General features: G+C 40.1%; 1 protein-coding gene across 1 annotated transcript; it reads left to right on the top strand.

Moving 5' to 3' along the window:
- Window positions 1-304: 304 nt before the first annotated feature.
- Window positions 305-23,791, top strand: LOC101430967 (glutathione S-transferase A1). Its single transcript, XM_058306886.2, has 7 exons — window positions 305-441; window positions 7,186-7,301; window positions 9,680-9,731; window positions 10,952-11,084; window positions 14,045-14,186; window positions 22,321-22,452; window positions 23,419-23,791. The coding sequence occupies exons 2-7, from the start codon at window positions 7,215-7,217 to the stop codon at window positions 23,539-23,541; spliced, it is 669 nt and encodes a 222-aa protein (XP_058162869.1). The 5' UTR covers window positions 305-441; window positions 7,186-7,214; the 3' UTR covers window positions 23,542-23,791.
- The last annotated feature ends 1,531 nt before the right edge of the window (window positions 23,792-25,322 follow it).

The raw sequence follows: 25,322 nt of genomic DNA, 5'->3' as shown, positions 1-25,322 counted from the left end.
TTTTAAAAACCAACTTAGATTGCTGTCTCCCTTCTCTTTTCTCTCTATTGTATCTATGACACATTTCGTACTTCTCCACAAGGATTTTTCATCAACCATAAACCTTGCAGCTAATTTCTTGAAATCGCCCACAAGCAGGGTTTACAGAAGGCTGTTGACTCTCAGCGACCTGCTGGGACAGCCAGATACACCCGAAATCCCTTGTTTATGTGTTTAAGGACAACACGAAATGGAGCATTCCTGGTGTGCCAAGGTCTTTTCTAATTTGGTGTGCAACTCCAAAGAGCCCTGAAAGCTGCAGGAGGGGCCATGTACTTCTGGACCCACCCCACTGGGGGGAAAGAACAGGACAGTATTAGAGCAGTGGAAAAACACCCGGGAGTTTGGCATTGAGGAGCTGAGCTGAGTGGCAACCTGAGCGGCAGCCTGCACTTGAATTTGGTTAGTACTGACTTTATAGATCTGCATGAATGTTCTCATGTCTGTTTCACTAGGGACATATTTTTAAGATAGATCCTTAGCACAAGACTAAGTTACTTTATGTATGTACTTTATATTCTAATTGTGTCTTGTTTGTGTGTGCTTTGGAGACAATTCAAGCATTGTCTATTCAGTTCCTGAAGGACATGTCTTTAAAGAGAAAAAAAATAATCAAGGATTTTGAAAACTGGGGCTGAGAATTTGGTGATATGAGAAAAGTAAGAGTAGTATCATTTTGGGAAGTTTGAAAATACTACCATAACTAGGGCCAGGGGATGTGAAGGAACCTACACATTTCTCTTGTTTTCTCAGTAGAAATGGCATGGGTATATTAGTGAGACACATAAAGGAATCGACACACATTTATACTGGATTTAGTTGCATGATCACACATTTAGGCGACCTACATGAACCATGAAAAGGAAATGTGTCTGGGTAGCTATGTGCCTCCCCAGCCACTTTCTCCTACTGGGAAGCCAGTCATCAATGCCTGCCTATAGGAATCAGAACTTGTACCTCCACAGTTGATTTTACAGGCTTTAGGTTATTGCTGATGGGTTCATTTGTGATTGGTCACCAGGGAGCATTCCTCTTCTTTTTCTTTTGTTAATAACTCCTCTTCCTCCCCCTCCCCCTAACTCCTTTCCCTTCTCTCCTCTTCCTCTGTTTCTCCTCCTTCTTCTCCTCCTCCTCCTCCTCTCTGCCCCTCCCTCCCCCCAAGTTGTTGGGACCAAAAGATTGGCAGGATTTCTTTAGAGAAAAATCACAAAGTTGCAGGTGAATCTAAATGTAAGGGATTTGGGGATAGTAAAGAAGGTAGATCTGGGTTTACTTCTTAGGCTAACTGAAGAACAGTAACCCCCTTCTCTTGAATGGTCATGATTTCAATCCAACAGAGTATTTGCAAATTCTTTCTATTTGCCAAGTTAAATATTCTTCTGGGCTACCCTGCCAAAGCACATTACCATTTACTTGTATAGTCATTCTGTTTGTTATGGATAGTGGTCCCAATGCTTTGATGATTCCGTGCAGACAGCAGAAGATTGGGCTTATAATCAGGATTGGTTTCTTTATTATCATGATCCCAGCGTTTATTTAATTACCCTATGGTAATGTATTCTAAAATGGCAACCCCCATGAGGGAAATGCTAAACAAGTGTGACTCTTGAGATATCCGTGGTGCCATATTATATGAAGTGTGAACCAGACATCAAGCAGAGGGGAGCCGAGCAATGTACTCTGCTAAAGGAATATGACACTTCTCTGCTTCCTGGGAGCTTTTTACGGCATACAAAGTTTATATACAGCATATGAAGTCACCAAGTAGCATAGTGAGACTTAGTAGTGCCTGGAATAATTGCCAACATAGAAAAAATAACACAGAGGTCTTAAACAGGAAAGCCTGTGAATCTCAGAGAAACCCTGGGAAAAGCCCCACAGGCAGAACCAGAATTCACAGGAAACAAATATATTATCCATGGGAGAAGATATTGAAAGAGCTAGGTGACAAACAGATTTTTCTTTTTACAAACACAAGGAAAAGGCCTTATCTAAGGGTAGAAAGGCAAATACCTGGGGGTGGGGGTAGAAAAAGCCGGGAGAGGATTGGACCTGGGCAGAAGGGGCAGGGTCCACCGTTTTCTAAGCCTGGCAACTTTCTCACCTTGCTCTGAGTTGCTTGCTTAAGGAATCCTGGCTCATGGACTGGAATTCCTCCAACCCAATTAAAGTGATGTTAGGTCTGCTGTGTTAGTTGTCTACAAACCTGTTTTTCTGACTAAATTTAAGCCCCTTCAAGGACAGGGACCAAATCAGGGTCAAAGCTGGATATTTACAAGCCCCGTCGTTGCTTGATGTACATTAATGTCAGCTGAGGAAGACAGAATGAAACTTGGTGTTGTTTTTTTTTTTGTGTGTTGTTGTTGTTGTTTTGAAGCAGCCTGTCTAGTTAGGTTATTTAAACAGCATAGCTAACATATAACTTAGAATAGAAAATGAAATTGTGATATTCTGTACAGAAGTGTTGTCATACCCTGATGCATTTCAAAGTGTCTCAGGCATAAGATAGAAACATATTTGCAAAGTCCCTAAAGGACTGGAAAAAAATGAAGAGATATTAAATGTCATCTGGAAAACTCCTACTATTTCAAGTAATAGGAGCCCCCAATCCAATCAAACAGTAGAACTCTGCAAGGTAAACCTGTGGAAAGGAAACACATTAGTCAGCTCAGCCTTGGTCTAGAGGCTTGCAGTCATGAAACTTATTTCTGTAATAATGAAGCTAAACCTAACTATAATTAATGTCTAAGAGTCACCTCTACAGAACCACTTTGTTACTCAAATGTGGATTGCCTCTCTAAGCCAAACTCTCACTTGGTTGTAGTCATTATCTTCTTTCTTTTTTTCTCCTTCTTTGATTATTTTATGTTTTTTTTTTTAAAAAGATACATAGATCACAAAAAATGTTACATTAAAAAATATGAGGCTCCCATTTACCCTCCCCCCACCCTTCTGCCCCCCACATCCACAACCTTTCATCATTGTGGCACATTCATTGCATTTGGTGAATACATTTTGGAGCACTGCTGCACCACATGGATTATGGTTTACATTGTAGGTTATACTCCCCCCAGTCCATTCAGTTGGGTATGGCAGGATATATAATGTCCAGGTAGAATGAAACTTTTTAAAAGAAGGGCATGCATTTACATGTAAACCAAAACACAGTGTCAAAGAAGGGTCAATGAAATGTCCGTGTTTCCAGGACAAGAAGCAGGATGTAGGAAAGAGGTGATGGTTTGATCAAGTATTGACAATTAGGGAAGCGGACTTGGCCCAGTGGATAGGGCGTTCGTCTACCACATGGGAGGTCCATGGTTCAAACCCCGGGCCTCCTTGACCTGTGTGGAGCTGGCCTATGTGCAGTGCTGATGCGCGCAAGGAGTGCCCTGCCACACAGGGGTGCCCCCGCGTAGGGGAGCCCCACATGCAAGGAGTGCACCCTGTAAGGAGAGCCGCCCAGCGTGAAAGAAAGTGCAGCCTGCCCAAAAACAGCAATGCACACATGGAGAGCTGATGCAGCAAGATGATGCAACAAAAAGAGACACAGATTCCCATGCCACTGACAACAACAGAAGCGGACAAAAGAAGAACACGTAGCAAATGGACTCAGAGAACAGACAACTGGGGTGGGAGGGGGGGGAGGGAGAGAAATAAATAAATAAATAAATCTTTAAAAAAAAAAGGATTGATAATTAGCACCAATTAGACCTTGCACTATGCTTGAAGAGATGGAGAGAAAAGCAGTGGGTCTCCCAAAGGCATGACTGGAATCCATGCAAAAGAATGACTGGAATCCATGCAAAGGGGAATGTTCCAGAGTCCACAGAATGGGAAGCAAGGGGCAGCCAGGGCCTGCCTGAGGAGAAAGGCTTGCCAGGTGTACTGAGAGGGGAAAAGCCAGAGGTCTGCAGCAGGGTCTCAGGGCTGCTTCAGGCTGCGTTTAATGTACCAGGCCACCGTGAATCTTCACTGAGGATTTCCTGTGAATTCTGTTTAATTAATTAATGACTATCATTAGCCTTTGCACAAGAGCTAAATAAAAAGGGCCGTTATTTAACTTACCTGAAAAAAGTATATGTATATAAAATATGTGTACATATGCATATACTATATGTACATTCACATATATACCACACACATTATAAATCTTATTCCAAACTAGGTCAATAGGGCTGGCTGCAAGAGAACTGTCCTGGTTTGAGTCTTTTGTGGACCCCAGATAATGATGTTCTTAAGCTAACCCATTCCTGTGCACGTAAACCTATTTTATGTGGGACCTTTTCATTAGATCACTTTTGATTAGATCACTTCAGTTAAGGCCCTTGATTGGATTGCAGGACCTAGGATGGGTCCTAATCCTTTTACTAGAACACAGACAGAGAGAGTGCTGCCATTTTTACTCTGCCGTATGAGAGAGAACCTCAGGATCAACTACTGTTGCAGAAAGACAGAGTAACCCCAAGAGACTGAGAGAGAGACTGGAGGCTGGAATCAGTAGGGCAGCCTGAGGCTAAAGAGATGAGGCCTGGGGATAGGTCAGCCATGTGCCTGATTGCCCACGCCTGAGCTCGGGGACAAAGGGAGCCTGGAGGAGGAAGCAGAGTCAGGCGCCATTTTGCCTTGCCACATGGCAGGACTCCAGGATCTGCCAGCAGCTGACTTTTGGTGAAACAGCATCTCTGATAATGCCTTGATCTGGAGATTTTCACAGGCTCAGAACTGTAAGATTTTACCCTAAAAAGTTCCCATTGTAAAAGCCAAACCACTTCTGATATTTTTGCATTGATAGCCTTTAACACACTAAAAAAAGGACACTTCTACTCCCCGGTGTGTTCAGACTTCACTTTCCAGGACCTGAGGGCAGGAGGCAGCTGGCATTTATTGAGTCCCTATCATGACTATTATGTACATTATCTCATTTAACTTTGTCAACAGCCCTCAACGGTAACTATAACTCTCTCCATTTTCAGAAGAGGAAACTGGGGCTCAGAGACTGAGGAACCAAGTTTATGGACCTCAGAAGGGAAGGAATTAGGATCCAACCCAGGACTTTTGCCCGACATCCACATCATTTCCCATCACAAAATGCTCCTATAAAAAACACATTTATACATATTTTATCATTTGGATTTTGTTCTTTAGGACATTGTTATGGTAGTGAATAGAAAGATGAGTCTGTATGACAGTGTAGAATTATGAGGCAAGAAAGAGCTTCTGAAGTATTAAAAGCAAGGGACTAGAATGATCAATTATTAATATTTTCAGTTCACTTAGAGATGGGCAAAGTGGTTTAAGCTTTTAGATTAGAGGGTCAGATAAAGAAGGGACAAAAATTAGGATCATCAACAAGACATTGCACTTTTAACTGACCAAAGAATTTATCAAAGCAATAATTCCTTTCAAGGCAAGCCCACCTTCTGGTGAGTTAAAATATAAATATAATAGTTGTCAACATACTAACAAGTTTTTAGGATGTAAATAAAGCAAGGCACTCTATTTTATTATTATATTAATTTTCTCTTCCAATTAAGCCACTAAAAAGTTGCAATCATAAAGGAGCTCTTGATCAGATGTTTCCCTCTCCTCCTGCCCCCTTAACCTTTTGTCAGTTTATGGTCTCTGAACAGGAGAAAACAAACAAATTTCCAGAGAATCATAGAAGCACAGGCATTACATAGTGAAGCAAAAAAAAAGCTCTGGACTTGAAATCAGAAGACTGAGTTTAATCTAACCTCAAAACACAATATGTGTGACCGTGGCAAGTTGTATTATTCCTTGAACTTCAGTTTCATCTTTAATATGGGATCATTTTAGCAGCCTAACAGGGTTGTTTTGAGGGTTAAACAGGATCTGGAAGTGCCAAGTTCTTTATAAATATTATATCCAGTAGACACACTAGCTAGGCACTTATTAACTGTGAATCAAGAACACAAGTGTACAACTTCTGGCAAATTATTACTCTCTAGTTCTCTGTCTCTGTCTTTGGGGCATGGTTTATGATAACTGTGCTCCAATTTGGTTAATCTTGGAAAACTCTATGAATCTGAGAAAAGGTGCTTATGAGGAAGAGCATTTTCATAAAATACTACATAAGACAAAATTTACTTTTCTTTTGTAAAATGATTCATTTAATAACTAACCGAGCTTAGTGTAAGGATTCGTATCCCCTAGCTCTGTGAACTCTAGTCCATAACGACTAAACACTTTTACTGAACTAGTACCAGTTTTTCTGTCCTTTTCATTCTGCTAAATCAATCTCAATATTTCTCATGGACAAAATCCCCAATTACAAGACAGAAGAGCCGTTTAAATATGTTCCTAAAGGATTCTTTTTCTCAAGATTGCAATACTGAAATTGCAATACTGATTGTAATTTGAAAAATAAAACCAAAAACCTCTCCTGGAACGTTTAAAACGTTTTGACATATAATAATTCAATATTCTTTTACCTTTTTGGAAATATGACTATGGTGTAGAGAGAAATATATTTGGGCTAAAAATTCAGCAGCCACAAAGTCTTGCAAAAAATATTGTGAGCCTGGTGCCTGGTGCCTAAGGAAACTAAAACTGCCCATCCCTAAATTGTGGGAAATTAATAATTGCTGTTTAATGAGTCCTGTGCTTTTGAACTCACGTCTTTGATACAACTCGCTTAAGACCACTATGGAAACTCACCTCGTCACTGTGTGAGGTGTTGTATGTTTCCCATATGTGTGCTACTCTCCCAAGAAGACTGGAATCCATCTGAACAAGGGGCTATATTGTCCTCCAGAGGACACCTGCCAAGGTCTGCAGACACTGACCTGTCCCCTCAGCCTCTTCCTCGTCAGTGATGTTCTCCAGATTTAGGGCCACTACAAGGCTCCCAGGGCCTTCACCTGTGTGGGATCCAGGCTTGCTCACTTTATGTCCTCAAAATGAGGACAAATGGCAACAAGAGCCTGCTTTGGTGCAGTTTCACAAATAGTGGCCACTAATGGGTGAGAGTTGGGCCCACAAAGAACTTCCTGGGACTCTTCCAGCCCTGCCATGGAGAAGCCAGATACCCGCTCTTCTGTATGTAGGTCCTGCTCAAATGCACAAAATAATGTACATTTTTGCTTCTGTGGTCTTATTCATTCATTCACTCATTCAATTTTTCAGGGTTCAGGAAACCTAGGAGACCTGCTATCATGACTGGGAAGCCCGTACTTCACTACATGAATGCACGAGGGAGAATGGAGTCCATCCGTTGGCTGTTGGCTGCAGCTGGAGTCGAGGTAGGTTCTGAGTGAGGTCATCTTGAGGTGGGTCTAAACTTTCTCCTACCAGCTAGAAGACTTCCATCCCAAATGACCTATCAAAACATTTGCCTTTAAAAACAAAACAAAACTAAACAAAATACAAAATCAGTTATTAAGAAAGAGATAGACAGAATTGACCAGTAAAAATTTCTGCCCATAAAAAAGTATAATCAATTGAAAGAAATTTAAGAAATATCAACTAATCACAGTGTATAGGCCTTATTTGTATTAGTATTTATTTATTTATTTTTTCGTATTAGTATTTAAGTGAACAAACTGTAACAAATAATTTATGACACTACAACAATTAGAAATTTGAGTAGTAATTAAATAAAGATACTTAAGAATTATTATTAATGCTTAAGTTGTGATAATATACTGTGGATATTTTAAAAATATGTTTTATTCTTGGAGATACATATTGAAGTATTTAAGGGTGAATTGACATATCTGAGATTTACTTCAATAACAGGAATCGGGAGAGTGTGAGTAGGGATATAGAAAAATGAGATTGGCTCCAGTTGATAATTATTAAAGCTGAGTGAGGGAAAATTATACTCTTCTGTTTATTTTTATATATGCTAGAGATTTCCATAATAAGAAGATAAAAGGAAAAGAAATGAAATTAAAATTAAATATAAACCGCAAATGGCTGACAAACTGCCTATTAAATATTTCATAATTCCTTCAGCAATATATATATATATATTTTTTTTTGATTTTTTAATTTTTTATTGACTTTGTAATAATATTACATTAAAAATATATATGTGAGGTCCCATTCAACCCCACCCCCCCACCCCCCCTCTCCCCCCCCCCAACAACACTCGTTCCCATCATCATGACACATCCATTGGATTTGGTAAGTACATCTTTGGGCACCTCTGCACCTCATATACATTGGTTCACATCATGGCCCATACTCTCCTCTATTCCATCATGTAGGCCCTGTGAGGATTTACAATGTCCGGTGATTACCTCTGAAGCACCATCCAGGGCAGCTCCATGTCCCGAAGACGCCTCCACCTCTCATCTCTTCCTGCCTTTCCCCATACCCTTTGTCCAGTATGTCCACTTTTCCCAATCCAATGCCACCTCTTCTAATATATTTTTTTTAAGATTTATTTTATTATACTGTCGCACAGCTATTGTGAGGCAGAGCAAAGATAGGAGTCAAATACATTAATAGCAAATCCATTTTCTTAATAACTTTCTCCTTGGACATTTACATTGATAGATTCTGCTTATTACACCACAAAATTAAGTAAACACTGATTTGTATATTTGAATTAAAAACTGCAATCACTTAGAGCTCTGGTCAGCCTGAGACAACCTTTCTTAGCTGCCATTTCAACCAAAAGAACTTCTCTCAGGAGAATGTGCAACTTACACCAAGTATTAGCCTACTGGAAAAGGACCAAGGATAACATAAATTTTCAGCAATGTTGGAAAAATGAATGATGCAGTGCATGATGAAGCAGTATCCATCGCTCAGAACTCTAATTACAGGTTTTGAACATAATTTGCACCTGGTACTGTCCTAATGCTTATCACACATTAGGCATTTAATCCTCACAAATTAGTACACAGTTGCCATAATTACATCCAGTCATAGATGAGCATACTGTGGCCCAATGAAGTTCAGTAACATAGCCAAAGTCACGAAGTCAAGAAAAAAAAAGAGAGTCAAAGAGCTGGGCTTCAAATCCAGGAAGTCAAATCAGATGCCAAATTTTTTTGAAAAACAAAACAAGAAAAACTACAACAGAAACTCTCCTTCCTCTCCCTAGAATGGGAATTGTGCTCCAGTGTGTCCCATATTTTTCAGAAAAGGAAATTTGGAGTTGCAAGATTTAAGGCTGGGCAGCAAACTGACCATTGGCTCTTGGCAATGTGGAAGGGGGTGATGTAATTCGCAGAGGAGGCTGCTTGGTGGCAGAATCTTTGATGGTCATTTGTCCATGGCACACACGTTCTAGGGAACAAGATGTCCCATCCTGATCAGATTTTTAGGGAGGACGTTTCCTGAGATCTAAAAACTCCATAATAAGAAAGACTTGCCCCTCTCTCCTTCAGTAATAAACCCCTCTCAAACCACAACTTAATTGGTGGGGACAGGGCTCAGGCAAACTGAACCTGCAAGAATGAGCAGCTGCTGTGACTTCTGACTTTTTTCTTGCCGGGTCTTACCTAATAATTCTGAATCATGTCCCTGATCAGACTCCTCTGTATACCTTACCAAGCTCAGATCCTAATATCTTCATATTAGGTACCAAGAGGGACATTTCAATTGTGAAATTCTATCATGCTGTGGATGGAACTAACAAGCCATCTTTTCTGTTTCTGCTTTCCAGTTTGAGGAAAAATTCTTAGAAACTGCAGAAGACCTGGCAAAGTTAAGAAGTGGTAAGACCAATTTTCTAAGGCTCCTTAGAAAGGTATCTAGTAGAAGTCATGGGTGGAGGTTTTTATTCTTTTTTTAGGTACAGGGGCCAGAGATTGAACCCAGTACCTTGTATGTGGACCTTGCACTCAACCACTGAGCCACATCGGCTCCACTGAGTTGGTGTTTTCATTCATTTGCTGCTTGTGATTTGTTTTTTTTTTTTTGTTTTTAGGAGGCACCGGGGACCCAATCTGGAATCTCCGATGTGGGAAGCTGGTGCTCAAGTGCTTGAGCAGCTTCTTCCCGGGTGGAGGTTTTAGCATCAGGCAATGTGCATGTGGTGGATTTCCGTATGGTGGTAGTGGGGAAAAGTGGTTAAAACGAAGGGGAAGGCCTGAGCAGGTTTGGCAACTCTCTCAGGACTGGGAAGGGCTAGAATTCTGGGAGTTATCCCAAGGAACTATTCCCCAGTGTCTTGTCAATTTAGTCTTGTTACTTTTTCATGCTTTTCGTACCAGGAATGGGCTGCAAATAATTCTGGGTCCCTTCCTGTGCGTCTCTACAGAAGACACACAAAGGCATTCAATTAGGGTGAAAAAAATAGAAACAATGGAGGCAATTATCTTGAGTTCTTTTTCTGTTACCGAATATGATAAGGTAATATCCAAGCAATACTGCAGACTCCTTTAAGTGAAACCAGGAGGCCAGAGTTGAGTTAGTTGGGAGGCTGGTGAGAGGGTGAGGAGGGAGATAAGTGAGCTAGACTGGCAGGAGTGAGGTCAGGAAAGCAGTCCTGTTCTGCACATACCACCTCATGGTGTGGTACGAGGAGCACAGGATTCACTCTCAGGACTGGACTTCCATGGTGCAAACACCATGAGACTTGCTGTGGGACCTTCCTATATAAAATGACAGTTTCTTGGCAAAGCTGTTGTAGCCTCTCCCAACTCCTTCCTATAATAACCATGAAGGCAAATCAGAACTGTAAGTACCAAGGAACCATCATGATCTGGGATGGAAATGATAAGGTAAATGGGGGAAAAAGAGTTAAAAATGAAAAGTTGATTGATATGAATAAAAAAGATTACAAGGAAGATAACACAATGCTGTTATAGGGTGATCAGTTAGCAGGTTATAATTTTTCGTTTTCTTTTCAGTCATTTCAATGAGCATTTTCTTCATACTAAGTGTGATCCGTAAAACTTTTCACTCTGTTTTCCTCTTTTCTTTCATTCCACAGATGGCAGTTTGATGTTCCAGCAAGTCCCAATGGTTGAAATTGATGGGATGAAGCTGGTGCAGACCAGAGCCATCCTCAACTACATTGCCTTCAAATATAACCTCTATGGCAAGGACATAAAAGAGAGAGCCCTGTACGGTATATTTTCTTTTCTTATATCAAAAAATAACTCAGGAACAATTTAGGTCCTTTCTTGAGTCAGCAAGGCACTTGGGACTAAAGCCAAGAAAGGCAATAGGGACAAAAGCGCCAAGAGTAGGTGAGACCATGGCAGGTGGGCTGAGCCTTTGGCTAGGGACTGTGGTCCAATACAGAAGAGCCCTTTGGGGAATAGGAATGGTAAGTTGGAGTAGATTCAGGCAGTGTGATTATATGACGATGCAGTCCACGGAGAGAGCACAGTGCTTGAGGTTTCCAAACACTGAAAGAGCATGAAGAGAGGAGGATGGTGGTATCATGGTACCAGGCTCTCTGGCCTTTAGAAGCTGGACCCAGCCAACAGTGTTAGACAAAGGACAAAGTGTCTGAGTGTCTAGAGGACAAGGTTGGGGAAGTGAAGATTTCAAAGCTGCTGATTTCCACGCTCTAGTATTAGAAGAAAAAGGATCAGGTACCTAGGTTATAATCCAAGTGTAAGACAATTTAGCAAGGATTTGCAGAGATTGCAACCTGAGATATGTCTCCATAGAGTAGGGTAAGACTGATTCTCACCCTCGAGGCTGGTGGGACTCCTTGTTGTGATGACATTGCATGATTGAAAATGAAACCTGTTCTGGAACAATTTGGTAAATCTTCAAAAAGTTAAACATAAAGTTACCATATGGTTCAGTCCTTCTTTCCAGGTTATATACACAGAGAATTTTTAACAAATTCACCAACAATAGAACTAATACACAAACAAATATTCAGAGCGGAATTATTATTAATAGTAAAAAAGTAAACAACCCACATGTCTATGTCCTAATGAACAGGTAAAAATAGTGTGGTATATTTATACAATGGAAACTTTTTTGGCCACTTAAAGGAATGAAGTTTGTATACTGCTATAATAAATATGATCCTTGAAAAGATTATGCTAAATAAAAGAAGTCAAGCACAAAAGGCCACATATTATATGATTCCATTTGTTTGAAATGTCCGGAATGGACAAATCCATAGACATTATTGAACACTAGGGTGAAAGGTGGGTATAAAACACTAACATTAATTGAGCACAGGCCAGTTGTTTTATGATTTTTAATAAAACTTATCCTCAGAGCAAATTTTTGAGGCAGGTATCATGAGGATGATAACAGTTACTATTTATTGAGCAATTAGCATTCAGACAGTGATGGCTTGCCTACATGTCACACTGCACATACAAAAAATTGTTTGAGTTTCCCAAGCATATATCTTGTATTTTATCACACTTACACTGCAGCTAATAAGCCAAGGAACTGATATATATTAGGTGCACATACTATTTCCAAAAACCATGACCTAATAAAAAAAGATGAATTATCAATATAGCTTAGTATCTGCAAATTTTACTACAGTCTTTTTGTATGTAAATGTAGGGAAGTCATAGGGATAACAAATTAAATTTGAGTAATGTTTAAAATCCATATATTTTATGATAAAGGGCCTTTGACTTAAGATGGCCAAAGCACTGATTATGTAATTGCTGTAAAGATAGTCTTATTTTTCTGATATTAAAAGTTACTTAATAAGGACTTACTTCCATTAAAAAAAGAATTGCTCTTTTTTTTAATTTTTTTTTTATTTTTTACTTTTTATTGAAGTGTATCATTCATACATAAACAGTCATAAACAATAAGTGTATAGTAAAGACTGTGAAATTACAAAATAAACATACATAACATCACACAGAGTCTCATATATCACCCCTCCACCAACTCTTTGCATTGTTGTGAAATATTTATCACAAACTATGCAAGAGCATCATCAAAATAATGTTACCAACTATAGTCTTTATCTTACACTTGGTGAATTTTTCCCAAAACCCATATTATTTTTTAAAATATATTTTTGTTACAGATATTTTAAACTTACAGAACTATCATACAGTTGTATAGATTTCTCATACAACATGGTGGAAAATTTGTTACAGAGTATGAGACAATATCATCAGAAGAATTGCTCTTAATTAAGAGGATATTTTAATTGGGGTAGTGATAAATGCAACCATGGCCAGAAGCGGGTAGAAGTTCATGGTGAGGATTGTGGAACCATGTTCTATGGGAAATAATTGGAAGAAGTGCTAACAGTGGACTTATGAGTGAGTGGTGTAATGGATGAGAGAAAGAAATGGACATGATTGAGATGGCTGGGCAAGCACGTCTCTCTTACGATTACCTTGGGTATAGCTATTTAGCCACATGAATCACACTAAAGCTGTGAACAAGCAAACCAAAACAGAGATGGCACATCTAGGTATAGAATTGGTGATTATTTGGACTAACTGCACAACTTTCTATTTTGGCCATGGCCTTAAACAGATCCACATGTTCTCTGTACCCAGGTTTGGTCATGTGTAAAACAATAATTTTATCCATGTGTTGCACAGTGCTCCAAAATGTATTCACCAAATGCAATGAAAGTGCCTCAATGATGAAAGAGGTTGTTGATGTGGAAAGGGTGTGGTGTGGGGGCGATGGGTATGTGGGAATCTCATATTTTTTAATGTAACATTTTTTGTGATCTATGTAGCTTCAAAAAAAGCAATTAAAAAAAGATGGGGTGGGGGTGGGGAATGGGGTATATGGGAGCCTCTTACATTTTTTAATATAACGTTTTGTGTTATCTATTAACTTTTAAAAAGATAATTAAAAATTAAATTAAATTAAAATTATAAAAATAAAAATAAAAAAGTAAATAGAACTTGACACTGGCAAAGTAAAAAAATAAAATAAAATAATTTTAGTTACATATAACTAATAATGGGTTGTTCTAAGAATTAAATTTGAAAATGCAGGTAAAAATCCTAGCATACTGATTGCACACAATAAGCCCCCAATGATAATGAACCCCTTTCCAAACTACAAAATCCATGGCAGGTGGCATCTAACAGTTTTGTTCATTTTTCTCTTTCAGGATTGATATGTATGTAGAAGGTGTGGCAGATTTGGGTGAAATGATCCTTCTTTTGCCTGTATGTCCACCTGAGCAAAAAGATGAAAAGATTGCCCGGATCAAAGAGAGAACAACAAACCGTTATTTTCCTGCCTTTGAAAAGGTAACTGGAAGCTGTTCCGTGTTTAGGGGCACTGTGAGTTCAGAGGGCAACAGTAAAACAGTGCCTAGGCATTCCTGGGGCATTAACCTTCACTTCCAATGAGGCTTCTTTAATATTGATGGAGCACCCTGATACTGAAGTTATTTTATAAAATTAAATTCTAGGCACCTGCCCCAATCAAGACAGCAGAGTAAGGAACTTCAGAACTCCTTCCCTTCATAGAAGCTTTGAACCACCCATAAGAACTGGCAAACACACCTTTCTCAAAGCTCTAGAAAACAGTTAAGGGATTGCAATAACAGGGTGAGCCCTGAATCAAGGAAAAGGCTACTTCAAAGTGGTAGGGTCTCAGGGTGCTCTGCTGGCTCCTCCCCAGCCCTTCTTGGGCTCCATGCAGAGTTGGCCTGAGTTACCACTACAGATCCTTGTTCCAGGTTGGTGCATGTTTGGCCCAATCTGTCTGCTGGTGACTCAAGGGACTCACCATCCCAGACCTTGCCTTGCTCGTAGAAGGCAGCTCATGGAACTGCCATACAGAATGCTATGGTAGAGCAGTCAAGTCTTACTCTCTGGTACATGGATTACTTGCTGTGGAGCATAGAGTGCAATGTCTGGAACAATGAGGAAACTGTTTTCTAGGGGAGAGGGATATTTGGGACTCTGTAAATGACAATTCCTAGGGCCACATGTACATGCCCAGGACAAGAAACATGCACAGAAAAGATCAGGGAAGCTGCTTTACTTTGATGTGGAGATATTCTCTGAACTCCTTGTATGTTTAAGTCCTGAAGGAATGTGCTCACCAAAGTCAATCTGCAAAGACTGGGAAAGGGGTTTTCTTCTTTTCTTTCTATTTTCTTCTTCTTAGTCCCTGGCATTCAAGGAATGCTTTCTCATAACAAGAACTGGACACATGCTTACGGAACATGCATCTCACAGTCTAAATTCCACAGGTGGCACATTAAAATATCAATATTTCCAGGTGTTGACAAAAGATTACAAAAGTTACAAAGAAACAGGAAGTGATGGCCGTGGTAAAGGAGATGATCAAAGCACTAGCAACCATCAACGAGGAGGAACAGACCTGGACCATACCAGACTAAAACTTAAAACGTTGCCTAAATATACTCAAAGAGCTAAAGGAAAACATGGATAAAGAACTAAAGGAAATCAGGAAAAAAAAATACATGAACTCAGAGAATATCAATAGAGAGAGGGGAAATTATGAAAAGGAACCAGACAAAACTGAATACCAGAGTAACAGAAATAAAAAATTCCCTAGGGGGGTTCAACAGCAGTTTGAAGCTGGCAGAAGAAAGAGTCAGAGAGCCTGAGAATAAGACAATTAAATTCATTCAGTCTGAGGAGAAAGAATGAGGAAAAGTAAACAGATTCTGAGGAACCTGTGGGACACTAACAAGTATATCAATGTATGCACTGTGGAAGTCCAAGGAGAGGAAAGAGAGAAATAGGTAGAGAGAATATTCACGGAAATAATGGCTGAGAGCTTCCCAAATATAATGAAAGATGTGAATATACAGATGGTGGTTTAGAGCTATGTAGCCCAGAAAACTACCCATTCCTGTTGGTATAGAACCATTGTTAATAAGATCTCATCAAGATGTTACTTTATGTACGGTATGGCACAAAGGAATCAGATTGCCTTTAATCTGGATTACTGGAGTCCTTTATAAGCAGAGTGAAAGACAGAAAACAAACCACAAGAAGCCAGAAATTAACATAATCCAGAGAAGCCAGGATAGGGTGCAAAGTACCATGCAATAGAAAAGCCAATGACCAAGGTTGATCAGCATCCAGTCCCAGAGTGCCACCAATCTTCTGATAGAAAGCTTTGCCTTGATGAAGCCTCAATTTTGGACTTCTACTAAGCTTAAAACCATGAGCCAATAAATTCCCACTGTTTAAGTCAACCGCTTTGCATGATATTTGATTTGGCAGCCAGGAAACTGAAAACAATACACATCCAAGATGCTCAACAAACTCCAAACAGGATAAAACCAAACAGACTCATACCATGGCATGTTACATTCATACTGTTGAATACCAAAAACAAGTAGAGAATTCTGAAAATTGCAAAGGAAAACCAATGTTTCATGTACATGGGAGCCTCAATAAGATTATGTGCAGGATTTCACCCCTTTTCCAGTAAAATAGCTAGGGGACAAGCAGAAGCTGTTCTAGTGCATAGGACACGAAGGGATGACTATATGCCAACCAGAAGAGAGAGGGATGAAGAAAAGGATACTTGGCAGGGAAGATCTGTGAGTAAAGAAGCAGCCACAGAAGCTGGAACCCATCCCCCACCACTTGGACCCCTTGGGGTCTGTGGAAGCATTTCATGGAATCTGTGGACTTGAACTGAAAATTCAAAAGAATATTATTCTTATGGGTTTGTGTTGGTCTGGATGTGATATATTTATTAAATAATACAGAGTATAGTGTGGACTTAGTATGATTTTTATTTTGATGTAGTGTGTTCTGAGTACAGTGGATAACTGCCTGCAAGAAGTTGGTAAGGATGGTGGAGATGGTTTCATGATGCAATGGCAAAAGTCAAATTTCTAAATGTTTGCTGAAAATGACCAACTGATGTTGAACCATTTTAGGTTATCAGGGTTTGAAGTTATGGTAAAGTTGTAAAACATAATTTTGAATAATCTAAAATTTAATTTAAAGACATGCCAATGTTGAGTGTTATAAAACTATCTGCCACAACATTCTGAGAAGAGTTCTGTGGTTTCCACCTAACTGTCAAAGGGATCCATGCAACAAAAAAGGTAAGAACCCCTGCATTAGAGGCATACAACTGCAGATTTGAAATCATAGAAGAAAGAATCAGTGATGTAGAAGACAGTTTGGCTGAAATTGAAAAGAGAGAAAAGAATGGGAAAAACGGAGCACAGGATCTGAGAGTTGAATGATAGTATGGAGAACAACAAAATATGTGTCAATGGAATTCCAGAAGGGGAAGAGAAGGGAAAGGGATCAGAAAGTGTATTTGAGAAAATAATGACCAAACATTTCCCAACTCTCTGAAAGACATAAATAAACATGTCCAGGAAGCATAGGAGACTCTAATCAGAATAAATTCAAATAGACCTACTCTAAGACACATACTCTTCAGAGTGTCAAATGCAAATATAAAGAGAAAATTCTGAAAGCAACCAGGGAGAAGCAAAACATTACATTCAAGTGACATCCAGGAAGACTAAGTACAGATTTCTCATTAGAAACCATGGGGACAAGAAGACACTGGTATGATATGATTAAGATACTGACAGAGAGAAACTGTCAGCCAAGAATTCTTTATCCAGCAAAATTGTCCTTCAAATATGAAGATGAGTTTAAAATATTCATAGATAAACAGAAATTAAGAGAGGTTATAAACAAGAGTCCAGCTCTGCAGGAAACACAAAAGAAAATTCTGCAACATGAAATGAACAGACAGGAGAGCAGCTTGGAGGAAAGTGTAGAATGAAGACTATCAGAAAGAGCAACTAAAAGGGTAAAAAGATAGACAGTAACAAGGTATGATATAGGATATATGATAAATAAGCTAGACCTACCAGACATATACAGAACATTGCACCCCAAATCACTAGGTTATACATTCTTCTCAAATATTCTTGGATCATTCTCCAGGATAGACCCCATTTTAGGTCACAAGGCAGGTCTCAATAAATATAAAAAGATTGAAATTATATAAAGTACCTTCTCTGATAATAATGGAAGGAAGCTGGAAGTCAAATATAGGCAGGAGAGGGGGAGTTTGCAAATATAGAGAGGCTAAACAACAAAGTCCTAAAATCAGTGGGTTAAAGAAGAACCAAACAAATGGAAGGACATCCTGTGTTCATGGATTGGAAGACTAAATATCACAAAGATGTCAATTCTACACAAGCTGATTTATAGATTCAACACAATCCCAATCAAAATTCCAACAGTCTACTTCACAGAAATAGAAAAGTCAGTTACCAAATTTATTTGGAAGGGACATGGGCCCAATCAGCCAAAAAACTTTCTAAAAAAGAAAAGTGAGGGAAGCAGATGTGGTTCAACTGATAGCACTTCCACTTACCATATGGGAGGACCTGGGTTCAATCAAGATGATGCAACAAAAAGAAACACAGATTCCCATGCCTCTGACAACAACAGAAGTGGACAAAGAAGAAGATGCAGCAAATAGACAAAGAGAACAGACAACTGGGGTGGGGGTGGGGGAAGGGGAGAGATATAAATAAATAAATAAATAAATAAATAAATAAATAAATCTTTAAAAAAAAGAGAGAGAGAGAGACAATGCTAATTAGCAGCGGCAATATATGGGTATGAGTGGTTGAAAGGGAAAGTCTAAAGTTGTGTATATCACTAGAAAGAGAGCTAAAAAAGGAAACATGGGACTGTAAAGCATAGCAAACCCTTTGAAAATAGAATATAGCTAATAGTGCATATATAAGAATGTTTCTTTCTGAAACAGAACAAGTGTACCTTTTTTTAAAAAAATTTATTTATTTATTTTATTTATTTCTCTCCCCTTCCCCCCCTCCCCCAGTTGTCTGTTCTCTGCGTGTTCTTCTTTTTGTCCGCTTCTGTTGTTGTCAGTGGCATGGGAATCTGTGTCTCTTTTCTTAATATTACAAGATGCTACTATAAGAGTGATATTTGGGGAAAAAGACAACCAAAGCAAACTATGGAAAGCAGAGTATAGATATATATTAATAACCATCCATCACTGGTTACAAAAAAAAAAGGAAGAATGCTAAGTGAAAGAAACAAGACAAAATACTATATATTTTGACTATCTATATAAATGTATATACAAAGAAATTATAGTGATGAAAATAGATTAGCTGTTAGGTATTGTAGGAGAATACCTAAGGGATTGAAAGGTGATTACTAAGGGGTTGTATTTTTGGTTTGTTTATTTTTGTTTTTTGTGGGTTTTTTTGAGTATGAAAATGCTCATATTGACTGAAGTGATAAATGTACACCTCTGTGATTATACCAAATGCCACTGATTATACACTTCAGATAGTAGTGTATGGTTTATGAATACATTCCAATAAAATTGATTTGAAAAAGTAAAAGTGGACTGTGAAAAAAATTAAGTCCAAATTTCTCATAGGAAACTGTGGAGACAAGAAGGGAGTGGGATGACATATTTAAAGTGCTGAGAGCAAAAAATTGCCACCCAAGAATTCTGTATCCAGCAAAGCTGTTTTTCAAAAATGAGAGAAAGATGAAAACATTCCTCCCAGATTTTAAAAAGCCGAGGGAGCTCATCACGTCTAGACTGGCCTATAAGAGATGTTAAGGAGAGTTTTGTAGGTTGAAAGAACAGTAGACAATAGATAGAAGCTGCATGAAGAAATAAAGATCTCTGGTGAGAGTATCAAGGTGGGTAAATTTAATGCCAGCACTATCGTATTTTTGGATTATAACTCCCCTTTTTACCTCCTACAGGATCTAAAAAGCAAATGCATAAAAAGTAATAATAAATCAGTAGTTCTAGACTCATAATGATAAACTTGTCATTTGTGACAAGAACTACATGAAGGTGGGGGCATGGAGAGGTATAGGAAAGAGTTTGTGTATACTATTGAAGGGAATTTGTTATCAAAGCATATGAGATTGTTATACTCTGAAAATGTTAAGTTTAAGTCCAACGGTAACTACAAACAAAATATAAGGGAAACTGCAGCCTCATAGAGACAGAAGTTAGTGTAGAGGTTGCCTAGGACAAAGGGAAAGGGAAATTGGGGCGCTAACAGATATGGGTGCAGGGTTTTTGTTTGGGGAGATGGATAGTTTATGTTGTATGTGTGTCCCTACTACTGGAAAAAGAGAAAGAGCAACTAAGGAGAGAATGACAATTTCAGTACTTGGTCCTGAATGGCAACAAGCAATGGAGGAGAAAAGGCTCAAAGGAATATTACTGGGACATATGAAAAAATTGGAATGTAGGCTTGAAGGTGTATAGCAATGTTAAATTGGAATATAGATGTAAGATTTATATCAACGTCAATATTTGAACTTGAGAACTGCACTTAAGTTGGTTACATAAGTGAACATCCTTGTTCTTAGGAAATGTACAAAGTTTTATTAAATGTTCAAGGATTGTGACGTATACAACCTATACTCAAGTGTTCAGACAATGGATTGATAAACAGATACATAGCTGGATAGAAAGACAAATACAGCAAATGTGGCAAAATGTTAAAATTGTTTGAGGTTTAAAAAAGTAGACTGTGAGGAAGAATATTGCCAGTTCTACTTTACCAGCAAAATTTCAGTTGACTAGGATCTAATCTGGAATTCACATTCATGCATGGAGCTTGGGTTGTGGAGAGCTCTGGAGGCCATTCTAAAGATTGGACTAGATCCCACCTAATACCAAGGGCCTTTGATCTAAGTGGGAAAATGATGAAAACAATACATCAGAATACATTCTCACACCATGTTTAGGGAGGCCATAAGCAAACTTCCCATCAGGCACTACTGTTTAGGGTCAAGTAATTGATGGGAATTTAATAAATTGGGTTTGTGGCAGTGGATGAAGAGAAAGAGATAGATGCAAGAGATGTTGAGAAGAAATCTATAGGATTTGATTATATGGCTCTTGGACTTTTGAGCATGCCATGCAAAACCAAGGAAGTAAAACTCCATCATTATGTATGTAAGGCATATCTTAGTCTTTTTATTCTTTGAAGGTAACAGGAGAACATTTTATGATCAAAACTACCTGAAATCTTAGTAAATAAAAATCATGAACCTAAAAATGATTATTAGGGATATGTTGGCCTAAATATAAATAAAAGGACTAATGCCTGAAAAACATTAGGTCATGTTTTCATTCATTCAACAATTGTTAATTCATTACTGGGGAGTGGATGTAGCTCAAGTGGTTGAGCGCCTGCTTCCCAGGTATGAGGTCTTGAGAGATCAATCTCTGGAAACTCCTTAAAAAAAATCACATCAATCAGTTCTTTTCAATAAATCCCTTGAAAAAAATTCATTGTTAATGTATCAGGCCCTATTGAAGGAGGTATGGATTTAGCAGTAAGTAAGAAAACACACCCCTCTGGCTCTTGTGTTGCTGACAATTTATGGTACACTCACATGCTGATAAGCTATATAGCCATTACAGATTATGTACACCTATCGTTTGAAATTCAGAGAGCTCCATGAATGAAACATAAATGAAAAATGAATATTACCATGTAACTTTTTTGTTTTCTTTCTATAAAATGATTAGATTTCAAAAATAACATTTGTCATATTTGCTTTATCATATATACTCCCTCTCTGTGTTCCTTTGTTCATCTATCAAACATGTTATTTGTGAATGCATTTCAGACTTATTTGATGTGTTCCCCCTGAACACTTCAGCATGCAGAGTGCAATGAAATCAAATACTATAGACAGGCACAGCTAAGTTAGCAGTTATAGCTAATGCTGAAAGGAAGATGACGAATTCAGGTTGACACAGGCTTATTTCTGATCCTAGAGGAATAGATCAGGAAATGAGGAGCACAGACAAGAGGGGAAAGGCAGACTCTGAAGTAGTCTGCTCAGGGGTGAAGACTGATGTCACGAAGATAGAGACTCTGTCCAAGGGCCAGAGAGGAGAGAGAGAGAGAGAAGCGGAGAGCCAGGGCTTGAAATTTCTGGGAAAACAGAAACATGGTGTAGTAGGTGCTAAACCCTTCTAGGTAGAAGATGCAATTAAGGAGGTGAGGGGGGAGCAGTGACAGCCACGATGATGTGGGTGTGAGGACAGCAGATGGCAGTGTGGGCTTCAACTGGGCAGTGAAGGAAGAACAAGAGACCCACTTCTCTCTCTCATTGAATCAGGGCTTGTGGAAAAGGTCTGAATTGTCTGCTCAGGAGAGAGGAGTAAGGAAAATGGGTGCCTTAGTGGAAAGCCAGGGTCTCTGTGAAGGGAAAAGGTGGAGAATGAAGATGAAGGGATGGGCGTTAAGGCTGAAGCCCAGGGGAAGGGACATCCAAATGTAGCAACCACTCTCAGTGAGGCAGCAGAGCTGGGAGCTCTGGGTGGATTCGGGAGAGGATCCTTGCATGTGTTCATGATCTGATCCCCTCAAACCACCAGGTGTTGAAGAGCCACGGACAAGACTACCTGGTTGGCAACAAGCTGAGCAGGGCTGACATTCAGCTGGTTGAGCTTCTCTACTACGTGGAAGAGCTGGACGCCAGCCTTATTGCCAGCTTCCCACTGCTGAAGGTGATCTGTTTCACAGCCCCAAGACTTGCTTTCTTGGAATCTAATATTTGGTCTCTCACACTGTGATGTTCTGAGCCTTCTTCAGATCTATAGCCCCCATATGGCACCAAAATATGTTCCTAGGGCCCGGTTCTGAGGCGTGGAAAGACCTTGTTATGCCAAAGAAATTTGTGGTGGATGGTACCTCAAGGACATTTTGGCTTTTGCAATAAGGGCCTGGGGCTGGGCATCTCCTCCCCCAGCCCTGTAGTCCACTGTGTTCTCTGTTCTCGATTCCCTGGCGGTCCCTTTATAACAGGTCCGTCCTCCTCTTCCCAGCCCTTAGTCTGCCTGAGCTGGTCTCTGTCCATCTGATTTCCTTCACTCAGCTCCTGCTACTCCTTTCAGTCGTTGTGTGTCTCTGCACAGCTCTCTCCTCTTCCCTCCAGACTTTTTATTTTAAGGTTTATTTTCTTTATTTCTCCCCACACCCTCACTGTGTCTGTTGGTTGTGTGCTCGTCTTCCTATTTCAGGAGGCACCAGGAACCGAACCCGGGGCCTCCTGTGTGGGAGGGAAGCACCTAATTGCTTGAGCCACTCCCTTCCCTGCTTTGCTGGGTCTCTCCTACACCTCCATTTCCCGTGTTCAGACATTTGATCTGTGTTGATGTCTGCCTTGCAGACAGACATCCTCCCTACTTGCACTGAACAAAAGCCATGAACGCACAGCACGTATCTGTAAAGAGGAAGAAAGGGAAGCCTGTGCTCCGCATAAAGTCTCAGACAAAGGCGCCTTTTGGGAAAGCGCCGCGGAGCACGCTGTCCTTCCTCTACCTTGGTTCTCAGGGGGCCTGTGTTTGCCCGCCTCCGTGTGGGCGCCGAGGGAGGGGCCCCTGTGGATGCGTCCTGGGTCTCGGGGGCGGGGCCGCGGGGCTGCGGGGCTGGTCCTGGGCCCCGTGCTGAGCCTGTGCTGCTGTGCCCTGCAGGCCCTGAAGAGCCGAGTCAGCAGCGTCCCCACCGTCAAGAAGTTCCTGCAGCCCGGCAGCCAGAGGAAGCCTCGCCTAGACGAGAAAGCTTTAGAAAAAGCCAGAAAGATTTTCAGGTTTTAATAAAGCAGGCGTGCATGTCAAGGACATGCAGGACAAATCTGTAATTTTGCAACAATGAAGTGCTTACCAAAACATAGATCTGGCTACTGTGCGGCTGACAGTCTTTCCCAAAGTGCAGGGGTTAGTTTGATTAGAAATCAGCTCTGTGCAGATTTAGTTGTAATGCAATTTTTAAAAATTTTGATCAATTATAAAATTATAATCACCTCCAGGCTATGTCTTGAAATTAAAAATAAAGGAAAAAATGTTACATAGTCTCTTTGATCTATTAAAAATTCTCACACAAGTATCATACACCTTATCAAAAATAATTGAGCAGAAATTTGCATCTGATGCTCTCAGTTACGTATAGTTTTTCCCCTTGTATTTTGCTAACTTTTTTTACCAACAGTATAATTGTTTTTCTTTTCTTATAAAACTCTTTTCCTTTAGATAACTGACCTTTTTCCAATTATTTAATGAACCAATTATTATTTTATTTCAATTATAGACCAATGCTCTAGAGGCTGGGGAGTAATGCATAACAAGCAAGATCCAGCTTCTGTCCTCACTTTAGTGAGAAAGCAAGAAAACAGGCCACTCAAATCCAAAATCATGTATGCCGTGGCAGCGGATGAGACTGCTGGGCAGGCAGCTCATCAGGACACCTTTGTGGGAATCTGCACATCAGAATGGGCTTTGCAAGGAGGGGCCTAAGGTTGGACGTGAGGTCTGGGGCAGAGCAAGGAGTTAGTGAGATGGGTGGAGCTGTGGTGGGGAGTGGGAATGGACAGAATCCAGGCAGGGGCTCAGCAAAGTCAAAGGCCTGCCAGAGAGGGATAGAGCACAGCCTTTAAGGAAACAGCAATCGTCCAACAGGAATGCAGCATTAGGGCACAGGATGGGGAGGGGTGAGACTGAGGTAAGATGAAAGAACAGGGCTTGAGTCCTAAGCACCCTGAAGGCCACAGCAAGAAGTCTGGGTTTTGTCCTGAGGAAAAGAGGGAGCCACTAAAGTGTGACCATATGCCCTGCTTGACCAGCATGACATATGCAAAAATAAAATCTTTTAAATATTCATATTGAATCACTCAAGCATCCCTCTCAGAATACGAAGAATGTTCTTTCCCCTTGGGAGTCTCTTTCCCATGTTAAGTTCAACAACCTTAGAGGTTTACTCCATCCGTGGAGTCAAGTAGCCATGAGATCAGTAGAAAATCCCATCAGCCCTCTGCTGCCATCCTTGATCTTTGTTGCTATTTGTGCCACATGGAAATCCCATTGTCCCATAGATCTCTGACCTAAGGATTAAGGATGTTCTGTGGAAAAGCAGGCTGCCATTTGTCTGGCTGAGCAGCAGCATCCTCCCCTTCTGTAACTGCAGAGGTAAGGAAGACGAGGTCTCCTTTCTTAGACTCGCTCAGGTCCAGGATTCCAAAATACAGATCAGAATATAACGTCTTTACCCGTGGTCCCCACTCCAGTATGCCTCCGTCCTGGAGAGGCTGGGAAGGAGGAGTTTCTAGCTTCAGCCACCTACTGGGTGCATAACTAGTAGCCCCTCAGGAAACCTAGGTTCTGTGGGACTAAGCCTGTGTCACTAGTCCGATTGCCCCTTCTGGTAGCATGAGCTTCTACATGGTGGGGTGGGGTGGGGCAGACACAGGCATAGGGCATTGGCCTCATGTTCATTCTGCTCACCTGGTGTTAGGTCATCTCAGTACTGGGATGATGTTCCAAGATGGCCTCCCAGGAGGCTCTCAATTCCCTTTACATATTTGCTGACTCCTTCTCTGGCTTGA

Source organism: Dasypus novemcinctus, chromosome 11 (assembly GCF_030445035.2).
Source record: "Dasypus novemcinctus isolate mDasNov1 chromosome 11, mDasNov1.1.hap2, whole genome shotgun sequence".
In the NCBI taxonomy this organism is placed as follows: domain Eukaryota; kingdom Metazoa; phylum Chordata; class Mammalia; order Cingulata; family Dasypodidae; genus Dasypus; species Dasypus novemcinctus.
The sequence above is the reverse complement of the archived record's forward strand: the minus strand, read 5'-3'. Positions and strand labels throughout refer to the sequence as shown.

Coding starts and splice junctions, on each gene's coding strand:
- LOC101430967 (XM_058306886.2), top strand. CDS start 7,215: ATGACTGGGAAGCCCGTACTTCACTACATGAATGCACGAGGGAGAATG. Junction 9,732..10,951: donor CCTGGCAAAGTTAAGAAGTG/GTAAGACCAATT, acceptor TTCATTCCACAG/ATGGCAGTTTGATGTTCCAG. Junction 22,453..23,418: donor CCAGCTTCCCACTGCTGAAG/GTGATCTGTTTC, acceptor TGTGCCCTGCAG/GCCCTGAAGAGCCGAGTCAG.